The 12101-nt window shown below is 40.1% G+C and overlaps 1 protein-coding gene across 38 annotated transcripts in view; it reads right to left on the bottom strand.

Annotated features, from left to right (window-relative positions):
• Positions 1–12101, bottom strand: part of Syne1 (spectrin repeat containing nuclear envelope protein 1) — a 477397-nt gene that overhangs the window by 383866 nt on the left and 81430 nt on the right. For all 38 annotated transcript variants that reach the window (NM_001419849.1, XM_087580487.1, XM_087580698.1 and 35 more), the window contains 1 exon segment: positions 909–1004. In NM_001419849.1, coding sequence (NP_001406778.1) covers positions 909–1004 — 96 coding nt within the window.

Below are 12101 nucleotides of genomic sequence, written 5' to 3' on the forward strand. Positions count from 1 at the left end.
GGAGGTAACAATGTCTCTCTCTGAGCGTTCTGTTGTTGTTCCAAGGGATGCTTGATAGAGGATGTCAGAAAGAACATGGCAAGTGCCAACTGCTTTCAAACTTAATATCCAGCAGACAGCTATACAAATATACAGACAGAAACCAACGGTTCCTTCAAATAGGAAACAAACACAGTTATGGTTCATTTCTGTCAATTTGACACTAAGCTGGAGTCATCTGACAACAGGGAGCCTCAACTGAGAAAATGCCTCCACCACATCAGCCTGTGGGCAGGTCTGTAGGACATTTTCTTGATTAATGATTGGCATGGAAGGTCCCAGATCACTGTAGGTGATGTCAACCCTGGGCAAGTGATCCTGGGTTGTATAACAAAGCAGGTTGAACAAGCTGTAGAAAACAAGCCAATAAGCAACATTCTCCCATGTCCTCTGCTTCGCTTCCTGCCTCTAGGTTCCTGCCCTAAGTTCTTGCCCTGACTTCCCTTCAGTGATGGACTATTACCTTAGAGTTTGAAAATCAAATTAACTCTTTCCTCCCCTAAGTGGTTTTGACCAGAGTTTTATCACCACAATAGAAAGCAGAGGATGAAAAACACTTAAAGTGAAGTCATTGTTAATTTGTACGTTATAATTCAGGTGATTGTACTAGAAATCTTAGGACCATGTTTTTCACCATGCCAGGGTACTGATTACTTTGTCCCTCTTACATAATGCCACTTGTGTCATAGTGCTTTTCATGGGAACAAGAAGGCTAATGTACTCTACTCTTCATTTCTTAAAGGAAGAGATAGGCCAATTATAGATTATTGATAATGACTAAGGAAGAAGTTTCTCTCCCTTAGGCACACAATTTGGTCATTCCAGATGGACACTATTGAGTAGGTTTTAGGGTCAGGAGAGACCCTTACCAGTTTCTGCCCAGACAGGACCTCCAGTAGAGCAAGCAGCTTGATGCCATCTTTCATGTCTTCAAAAAGGTCATCCACCACCATGGGAGGCTTCCGCTGCAAGACAAAAAGCCACTCACTGGGTAGAAATTTGTATATAGCACATCATCCATCCATCCATCCATCCATCCATCCATCCATCATCCATTCATTTCTTATTTGTTATGAGTTGAACCAATGCCATTTTTATGTTAGACATATGCTTTACTACTAAGCTATACTCCAGACCCCTTGATTATATTTTTAGGCAACTATCAGTTACATGGCAAAAGTTTCTAGAAAATTAGAGCAGTTTAAATCAGTGTAAAAATCTCATTATATCCTATCACTGAACGCTCTAGCTGGTGCCTACCTAGAGCCTTCAACACTACTGACTAGTGTTCGGGGTACTGGAAAGTAATCTACATACTGCAAGAGAAGAGCGATAAACACCAAACCAACTACAAACCCTGAGATCTACGATGGTGGCCTGCATGCCAGGTATACTGGTACAGTAGTGGCAGAATTGTTGTAGGAGTAACCAACTACTACCTGATAAGAATTAAAGCTTACTCTATGAGATGGAACCAATGCCTGAGAGTGACCAGGTGTCCAAGAACCTGAAACAAGGTAGGACCTATGGGGAAGACAAAATACTACTGTTTCATTAAAAGAACATAGAAATAAAACGTATCCTAGTGGAATTCTGCTATACTCATAGATCAGGGTCTTGCTTTGCCATCATCAGAGAAATGTTTTTCTTGCAGTAGATGAGATCAATACAGAGACCCACAACTGGACAGTGTGCAGAGTGTAAGAGACCTTGGAACACTTATCCATAAATGGGATGTTTCTGTCATATCCCTCCCCTCAGGACTCAGGAACTCTGCAGCAAAGGAGAGTCAGTGGGACTGGAAGAAACCAAGGAAACAAGACCTTTGAGACACAGCAGGACCAATGCACATAGGCACTCACAGTGTCTTTGGCAGCACCCAAGGGCATGCACAGCTCTGGGAGTGACAGGGTCCCAGTGCTAAGGGGAAGTAGACACAAGTCCCCAGCCATAACCCAGAAGTTAACTACAACTGATTACTACTCACATGGGAAAAATGAGTTTTCTCCAATGGAGTCTTACTGGGGTTGGCCAACACAGAGCAAACTTACTGGTGTTTGTGGAGATTCGAGTCTCCCACATTGCTTTATCTGGGCTTTCCTTCCTGCCTTTTACAAATCTTATGCTTATTTACTATTGCTTGCAATTTTATTTGTATGTGCTTTCTGTGTGTGGAAATGTGTGTGTGTGTCTTTGTGTCTGGATGTGTTTCTTATGATTTTTCTGTAGATTTTTCCTGTTTATTTTGTCCTATTATGATTTATTTGTTGATTTTTTGTTGTTTCCTTCCTTTCTTTCTTTCCTTCTTCCTTCCTTTCTTTCTTTCTTTCTTTCTTTCTTTCTTCTTCTTCTATTATTATTATTGTTATTATTATTATGTCTGTTTATATTCTAATGAAAAAGGAAGAAAAGGTGTGGATTTGAGTGGGTGGGGGAAATGTGGAGAATCTAGAAGGAGTTGGCAAAGGGAAAATCATAATCAGAGTATTTTGTATGAAAAAAATCTATTCCCCATAAGGTAAAAATAGCAAAACTTCATTATATTTAATGTTCAGGCTCTGACTTGTATACAAACTCCTTTCTAGAAAGAGAGTTTGTAACAAACGGTGAGATAGTGTCAGATAAGAGAGGAAATTTCAAACTAACAAAGATTGAAGCAGCTTCTGACAAAACATCCCAGCTTTCTCCTGACAGAAGGGAGCCATTTATTTCACCATGAACAAAGCATCTTATGGCATCCAAGGAGCTTCCGAGTCTGAGAATCTTTCTCCAAGGTTATAGGAACACTCAGGATACTCCCATAGTAGGCAGGTTGTGCTGTGATTCAGCCTAGTACCCCCCCACACACACCTCCTTTCAGAGCAGCCTGACTCAGGAGCCCTAAGCCCAACTGTGCACACCATCAGCTGAGCCCTCACTACTTCTGTAGGCAAAGAAAGAAAAGGCCAGTTCAAGTCTTTAATGGCATCATGAACATTAATGAGTTTATTGAAATGCTAACTAGGTTGGAGTTCATCAGAGGCCTTGGGAGAGCCAGCAATAGATGAAGACTTAATGATCCATCGAGAGGTCTGTAGAAAATGAGGGACATGTTCACCATGAGTCCCCAAAATAAAACTCTGGCCCTTGATCAGAGTTCAAGCTCCACGGTTTTTGGACTCCTATTGAACAGTGTTAATGGCCCAGTGCTTCCCTTTTAACTGTTTTTCTTTTAAAACTATGTTCCATAGAGAGTACCGAGACGCCCAGTGTTCTTCTGAGGTCTACTTTCTTCTCTGCCTACTGACAGGAAGCATTTATATTTCTCTCACTGACTGCATGAATTATGGAGGCTGAATGTTATAGTTCTAATTTTAAAGATATTTCTCTTTCTTTATGAAGTGAACAGCTGAACACATTTTTATCCCCTGCTGTGAAATGCATGTTCAGAAATAACAGCACTTACATTTTCAGTCACTCCTTGGAGGATCCTACCATTCGTGCAGTCTCTTAATTATACAGCAAAAATTAATATTGACTTTATATCCCAAGCAGATACATAAAATTAGTTAGAATAAAAAAGCTATCATAATAAAACCCAACACGTTATGAAGCAAATCAACACTGTCATTGTTATCAAGTGAATGCAGGCATTATTCAAAGTACCAACTTGTATCTCACTAACCTAAATGAAAAAAATAGTAAGGAAAAAGTTAAAAATTTATGATAACTTTAGCAAGAAAATCAAAATGAGGTTTTACCTGGATACATAAGGAAAACTGGAAAGTCCCACAAACTAGGAAATATTACAAGAACTTCAGCATCAAATATATGATACTGCATGGATGAGAATAGGCATGGGTGGTATGTGCATGGATGACAACATGCATGGATGATAGCATGTACGAGCAATAGCAGATGATGACATGTGAGGGTGACAACATGCACGGGTGATAATATACATAAATGATTATATACATGGGTGGTAACATGTATGGGTGCTTACATACATGTATGATAGTATGCATGGGTGATAACATGCATGAATGATAGATGAAATGCATGGCTGATATTATGTGTAGATGATAGTATCCATGGCTGACAACATGTGTGGGTGATATCATGTGTAGATTATAGCATGCATGAACACATACTCTGTCACTAAACACACACATCTCTCTGCTTCTTTGGAACACAGTGCTCCATGCTGCATCTGAAACTGGCGTTTGGAATAATTGACAGTGACTGCTGGACAGGTCTTCAGACCACTGGCCCGGCTGACACCATTCTGCCTTTGACCGGTTCCTCTAAGACTGGTCAGCCAGATTGATAAACTCCCTCCCTCCTCTCCTTCTCCACTTCTTTCTTCTCTTCTTGCCCTCCCTCCTCTTGCTTCTTTCCATTTCATTTCCCTCTCTTGCCTTCTCCTGGTCTCCCTTTCTCTCTCTTCTCTCCTTTCCTTCCTAGCTGCAGTCAAACTCAACTAGGCATCTTGCACTTGACAAAATTGTGTGAAGAGATATGACTCTTGCACCCTTCCTTCTAGGAGGGGGATCCCTCAAGTACTATCAAGAACATGACAGACACTGCATGTGTGTTTCTGGCTGCCTACTTGGATGACTCAGTGAATGAAGGGAAGTGTTGTGTGAAACTAATCAAATCTATCTGTTTATCAAAATTACCCAAGAATTAAAGAAGAAATACCATTTAGTAGCAAGTATTATTTCTACACAGCACATGATAACTTTAATGACCACAGCACATTCATTTTTTAGGACACAGTTGGATGTGAAATCCTGCAGCTGAAGCACTTCTGCAGTTACATGTACAGATATGGCAAACAGTATGATTTCTTTGGCCAAACTTGGTTCCTAGGGCTGTAGGCCAAAAGGCAGACAGCAATGAAGATTGGAGCCTGGCTTAGCACAAAGACAAGACTGTGGTTTTGCTCCCACTGCATTTCAAGAACTGGATAGAATGCGTCAAGCACTTTTCATGTCCATAATTATGTTAAGCTGTCTCTGTTGTAGAATATTTAAGAATCTTACTCATTGGAGTCTCCTTTGGTCTTAGCAATCCATATTTAGTGGAAACAGAACATTTTGCCTAGTTGGAGGTGTTGAAAAATGGACGTCTTCATTGCACCAAAAATGAGGTGCTTTTGCGCCATTCCGTCTAGAAGCTTTCTCAAATAAAGTCTTTGTCCTATGATGTAGCCCTAAAAGGAACATCTGCCCTCTAACTTTTCTAGAAACTTAGAGAACATGCTGAGCTCTCTGTGTCTGAGGAGTGGGCACCCACGAAGAGGGTGAGCCAGGGCGTGGTTCTCTCCTTCTACCTGTCTGTCATTGTTTAGCCACAGTAGCCTGAGACACTTTGTAACAAAGACCACTGCCTTTTCCTTTGGACTGCAAGGAGATCAAATGTCTCCCTCCTTTTAAACAGATTTGTTTCTATCTATGCAAGTGTATGTGTCAGGTGTATATGCTAGTGTGAATGTGGGAATGTGTGATGAGTTTTTGTATGTTGCTCTGTGTGTGTGTGTGTGTGTGTGTGTGTGTGTGTGAATAATTTGAATTTCTTCTAGTTTGTAGGCACCAGTATATATCAACGTTGTAACTACCTTTTGCTTTGGAATGTTTTTCATGATAGTATGACCATATTTGTTATATCATATTAATTTTATGTCCTGAAAAGAAATTCCTTTATGAGGGCAAAGGAATAAGAGAAGAATTTAAAGAAAAACATACCAGAAACAATCATTTGCACAAAAATGTAAAGAACTCTCACATTCTAAAATTATATGTAAAATGAAAAATGTTGATACACAAAGAAAATATTACAGGGTGGCCAGACATAGAGTGTGTTTATGATACCCAGTGCTTAGCATCTACAACTTAGATGCTTATAAATTTAAACCTGCTAGAACCTTCGATGAGGAAGAGAACGGAGTATAACAGAGATGGAAGAATAAATAAAATGTCGTTGGACACCCATATATGCTCAGAACTCTGGTATAAACTCTACATTTATCTTTCTTTTGTATTTACAAACAAGGGGTCTGAACCAGCAAGACCAAAGTCCCTGGCTGAGATTCATACGCTGGGTAACTGAGCCCAGAGCCCAGATTGGTTGTCACAGGAACCACCTTGTTAGGCATCAAGCTTAGAAGAAAGGGGAAGATGTTAGCATTTCCTTTTCAGGGTATGTGAGCCTATAGATGTGACTTACTTAATATCACTATGAAAAATACTGACCGATGAGCATGACCACCAGCTTACTCTTCTAGACTTGATGAGTTTATTAAAGAACCCCACTGTTTCATCTGGATTTGAGAAAGACTGAACTATAGTAACAAGAGCAGCGTGTGTTTTTACCATGTTTGCAATGTTGGTTGGCATTGCTGTTCTTCCTGGGGGTTGCAAACCACTTCAGATCCTTCTTCTTCTGTTTTTTTTTTTTTAAATCCTGAGCAGGGGTGGGGCAAAGCAAGCCTGAGGAGTGCCAGGTCAACCCCTTCCTGCCCAGGGCTTCCTTCTTAGACAGAGACACCCTGGAACACTTTCAATAACGTCTCCTTTTGGAAAAATCTTCAAAAATCAATTTTGTTCTTGCTAACATATATGTTGGCCTTGAAGCATCATTTTGGATGTAGTGTTTTATATTTGTGACACTTTCCCTTCCCATTAGATGATGAAATTTGAGTGTCTGCTATGAGATGAGATAAGACTATATGTGGTCAGAGGAACCGATTGTGACTTTATACTAGTTCAATTATTAAAACTATAACTTGCTAAAATATTCATAACCTACGATTCACCACCTTAAGTGTGTAGTTCAGTCATTAACTATTTCCACAGGAGTGTACTATCAATCTCCATCTCTACGTATCCTCATCCTGCAAAACTGAAACTCTAAACCCATTAAGTAACTGCATTTTCCTTTCTTTCTCTCAGTCCCTGACATCCACCTTCAGCTCCTTTACTTGTTTTGACTCTTCTTGGTACCTCTTGTAAGCAGGGTGATGAAATATTTGTCATTTTGTTACTGGCTTATTTCACTTAGCACAGTATCCTCCAAGTTCCTTTACTCTGCAGCAGGTGGTAGAATCCTCTCCCTTCTCTCCCACTGAGTAAGAATCCATTGCTGTACCCACCACATTCCGTAAATCTATTCCTCTGTCAGTGAATGCTGTATTGTTTCAACCTTCTGGTCACAGTTGCAAACTGCTGCCATAAACTAGATGTAATGATATTTCTTGACTCTTTGGCTTTCAATTCTTTTGTTATAAAAACAGCAACAGAATTGCTGCATTATGTGGTAATTGTATTACCAACTTCTTGAGGAAGGAGCCACTCTTGTTTGTTTTTTTTTTTGTTTGTTTTGTTTTGGTTTTGGTTTTTTCTGTTTGTTTGTTTTTATAGTGGTTATCAAGTGGAAGGAGAGAAATCTGCTTCAAATAAGACTCTTGAATGTTATCAATTAATTCATTAATGAAGTTTGTGGTGGTTTGGATGAGGAATATCTTCCACAGGCCCATGCATTTGAGTACTTGGCTTCCTGATGGTGGTGTTGTTTAGGGGAGATTTTAGGGTATGAAGGGTTACTGGAGGACATGCGCCATTGTGGGTGGGCTTTGAGAGTTTGTAACATTAACTCACTTTCAGTTCACTCTACTTCCAGTATGTGCCTGAGGTCTGATCTCTTAGCTTCCTATGTCAAGCATCAACTCCCATGCCTCCCTGCCACCAGGAACCACATGCTAAAATAAACTTTCCTCCTGAAGTTGCTTCTGGTTTTGTCTTATTACATATATATATATATATATATATATATATATATACATATATATATGTGTGTGTGTGTGAGATATATACATATATAATATATATGCATATATATTATATATATATGTATATATATATATATATATATATATATATCAACTTTCTGATCCTGGTGCCACTTACCATCCTTGATTTTTGGTCAACTAAGGGCTTTGTTCTCCATAAAACAAGAGTTGATCAAATATTTTATTATGCTATGAAATGCCATGGCATGTCACTTTGAGAAGATGAATGCATATCTTATGCTTAGTATTAACAATTATTGGCTATTTAGTGATGTCAGTAAAGCTGGACTAGAGCTGTCTAAGGAGGAGTTCATGCTACCAAGGGCCACCTTCTTTAGGTGGTACACATGCTGTAAACAGAGTCCTAAGCATGACACAAGGTCATGGCCTGGTGTATTCACAGTTCTGCCTTCTGCACAGGGTATTGGAAGGTACTAAGGAAAGGGATGACTCGAGTCTCATTCTGTGTGCTGCTGAGCCCTCTGTGTACAACATGGTCCCTCAGTCCCAGAAACAGACAAGCTACTCGGAGGGAGGGAGTAAACCAAGGAAGTATAGCAGATATAAGTTTCCCATCCCAGAGCCAGCATAGGAGCTCTTGTTTCCTGATGGTTGTCTGCAGGGTGGAACAACATCTAAAACATCAGGAACAAAGAGAACAAGTGGAAAGGGAAGAGATTCACTGGCAGATGTCAGGTGAGTTATCTCTGGAAGGGTCAGTCACTGCACTACAGTTTGACGTAGTACCGAGCCAGTCTTCCAGACTAACCAAGACTGCGATGATCCCCACAGGCAGTACTGACTAAAAGCAACATATTATCTAAACGACCTTCCATTTCATTCTGAAAATAAGATAAATGTTCCAGATAGCTCCACAAACCAAGTGAAGTAATTCAAATATTTTGCATGCATTTGCTTCTCATTCAGCGTTTTTATGGACGTGCTCCTGCTGTTATTTTCCACCACTCTTCGGCACAAGTGGGAAGCTACTTCCCTTCTATGTCATTTCCTCTTACGGAGAGCATAATCGTTTCCACTTCCTTGATTTTTTTTTTTTGTATTTTTTTCCATCTTTATTAAATTGGGTATTTCTTATTTACATTTCAAAAGTTATTCCCTTTCCCAGTTTCCATGCCAACATCCCCCTAACCCTTCCCCCTCCCTTTCTATATGGGTGTTCCCCTCTTAATCCTCCCCTGATTGCAATTCAACATCAAACAAAGTTCCCAAAGGCAATATCCCCCTACTGCCCAGCTTCTACTGTGCCAGCAAAAGCTCTTCTAAGTAATGATTCTATTTTGGTACAACAAAATGTTTTCTACCACACAGCACAGAGCCAACACATGCCTTTATTTGTTTCCTCTCTATAGTATTTAGTGTTGTACTTGATACCTCTCTACTGGGCATATCTCATTGCTGAGCCATCCACAAGTTGTACTGGCTTAATTTTTAAAAACTCATCCCAAATCCAGTCACCTACAGTTACCCACATTTCAAACAGAAATTCTGTTTCTCTTTCATTCATGATTTCATTTTCAGGACTTAGACTATCATCTAGGCTGTTAAAAAGCATCCCAAAATATGCATCACTATGTGAACGTGACACCGGTTTAAAGAAGAAACTATGACAAATTTTATCAAAGTATTTACTAATCACCATAAATCTTGTGAGCTCTACATTCTCACTGTTTATGCCCCAACAGCTCTTGAGTTTAAGATGGGTGTCTTTTGTAAGCATTTAATTGCATATTAGAAAATAGCTAATTTCAATTCAACTACCCTAGATTTATGAAGGTATAATTAACAGCTTAAAGGTTAAATATATTTACAGTGATACTTTGATTTGTGCAAACATTACAGAAGTATTAAAAACAGGCTACTTAACATATTCATAACCTCATGTACCTACTACTGTATCTTTAAGTAAACAAGCGAAGAGTGGGGTGGATTTTGGCATTCTCTTGATCCCCTTCCTTTGTCAGCTTCTTGTATTGGTTCATGAATAGGTCCACAGGAGTGTATGCAAGGAAAGGGATGAGAACAACTAATTAACTCAATTAATAAAGTTTGTTTTTAATATACTGTTGCAGTATCTTGGGACCTTTTGAAAGCTTGAAACTTAGAGACTGAAAATTATTGGTTTGAAATATATAATATGAGAACAAAATGCTTAAATGTGTAGACCATTACTTTAATTATCAATTTCTCTCATGGTTATTATTTGCCTTCCTTAGTGTACTGGTCAAATTTTTAATTGGATATTGTGATGGTTTGCATATGCTTGGCGCAGTGAGTGATACTATTAGAAGGTGTGGCCTTGTTGGAGGAAGCGTGTCACTGTTGGGGTGGGCTTGGAGACCCTCCCTTTAGCTGCTTGAGGATGCTCAGTCTGTTCCTGGCTTCCTTCAGATGAAGATGTAGAACTCAGCCCCTCCTGCACCATGCCTGCCTGGATGCTGCCATGTTCCCACCTTGATGATACTGGACTGAACCTCTGAACCTGTAAGCCAGTCCCAATTAAATGTTGTCCTTTCTAAAACTTATGTTGATCATGTTGTCTGTTCACAGCAATAAAACCCTAAGACAGAAAAAAAAAAGAAAGAAAGAAAGTAATATGCTGTTGGCACAAAGGTAGCTGGGAAAACTAAAGCAGATATTAAAGTGATTTTCATATAGTGAAAACATCACTGAGCTTAATTAGCATAAATCTATAAATCTTTAACCTGAAAATCCTGATCCCTTCAAAGTAGTAACTGAAATGAACTTGGTATAAAGCCAAAATGTGCTCTTATAGATTCCCTCTGCATGACACTGCTGATCCATACAGTGCACTGCAAAACCTTAACTCCCACCACATTAGAATGTTGCTGCTGTATTTGGAAATAGGTTCTTTATGGAGTCCATCAAGTCCAAATGACGCCATTATTGCAGAGCTTAAGTCCAGTGTGAGCAGTATCTTCAGATGGAGAGGAATTGCTGCACAGACCATGGCGAGCAGAGAGGCTTCCAGTGCACCACAGTGTTGCATGTCCTGACATTCACTATCAAAAGTTAGACAGAAAAAGGAAAGGACATTCTTCCCAGAGTCTCAAAGGGCTGCAAAAGCTGGCCTTCTGGATTCAATGTAACATAATACATTTCTCATTTGCTTTGTGAACAAGCATGTGTGTGTTGGGGGTTGTAGAGGTAGGCGGTGGTGTGTGTTTGCTGTGTGTGTGTGTGTGCGTGCATGCACGCGTGCACGTGCGTGCATGTGTGGTCTTAGCTTGCCTGTGTGCATAGGTGCATGCAAGTGTTTGTGCACATGTGTGGAGCCAGAGATTGACACCAGTCTCTTTGCTCACTTTCCATCTCCCTAATGCTTGAGGTAGGTCTCCTTAGCAAACTGAAGCTCACTGAATCAGGAAGACTGGCTAGCCAGTGAGTTCTAGGGATCCACCTGTCTCTGTCATTACAGACACTCAGTGTGACCAGCTTTTAAACATGGGTTCTGGGTGGGAGTCTGAATTCAGGTCTTCCTATTAGGTGGCATGCACTTCACTGACTGGCCTCACATGTCCCTAGACCCTGTACACATTTGATTGTAGTTATCTGTCCATCCTGCTATTAGGTCCGTATCACTGTATTCATAGTTCTTAGTCTTAGTCAAGGTCTAATACACACCAGATGAATGGGTCACTAGAGAGAGTGCAAGATTAAAGCACAGTACAGTGGTCACTGCTTTTCGAAAACTAAATGTCTGTGCCACAGCCTGACTCTTCCGTGCGGAAGCAGGTGGGAGTGGAGTTCTGGGAGATAATGAAGAGGAGATCATGGAGGTAGGAGCCCTTGGAGGAGATCGATGAGCATCATTAGAACAGGAGGAAGAGGGACCAAAGTTCATTCTCTGCCCAATAAAGACAGAAAGAAAAGCAACCCTATAAGCTAGGAAGATGGCAGTCTTGGAGACCGAGTTCCTTACCTTGACCTTGGGCTTTTAGGGATTCAGTAGTAGTTGTTGGGCAAGCAATTCTGCTTATGGCATTTCCTTACCAGAACTAACCTGACCAACAACATTCATGTTTAGGAGTCATGGGACACACCTCAGCTTTTCAGTCATTTGCTGAATTGCTAAGATTATTAATTAATGTTAAGCTTCAAGTACTTTGCCTGCAAATGAATGGAAATAGCAGTGCTATTTCCATTGCTGTGAGAATGAAGTACAATAAAATATAAATTGGCTGAGGCTCCA

This window comes from Rattus norvegicus, chromosome 1, assembly GCF_021556685.1.
Source record: "Rattus norvegicus strain SHRSP/BbbUtx chromosome 1, alternate assembly SHRSP_T2T, whole genome shotgun sequence".
NCBI classification, from domain to species: domain Eukaryota; kingdom Metazoa; phylum Chordata; class Mammalia; order Rodentia; family Muridae; genus Rattus; species Rattus norvegicus.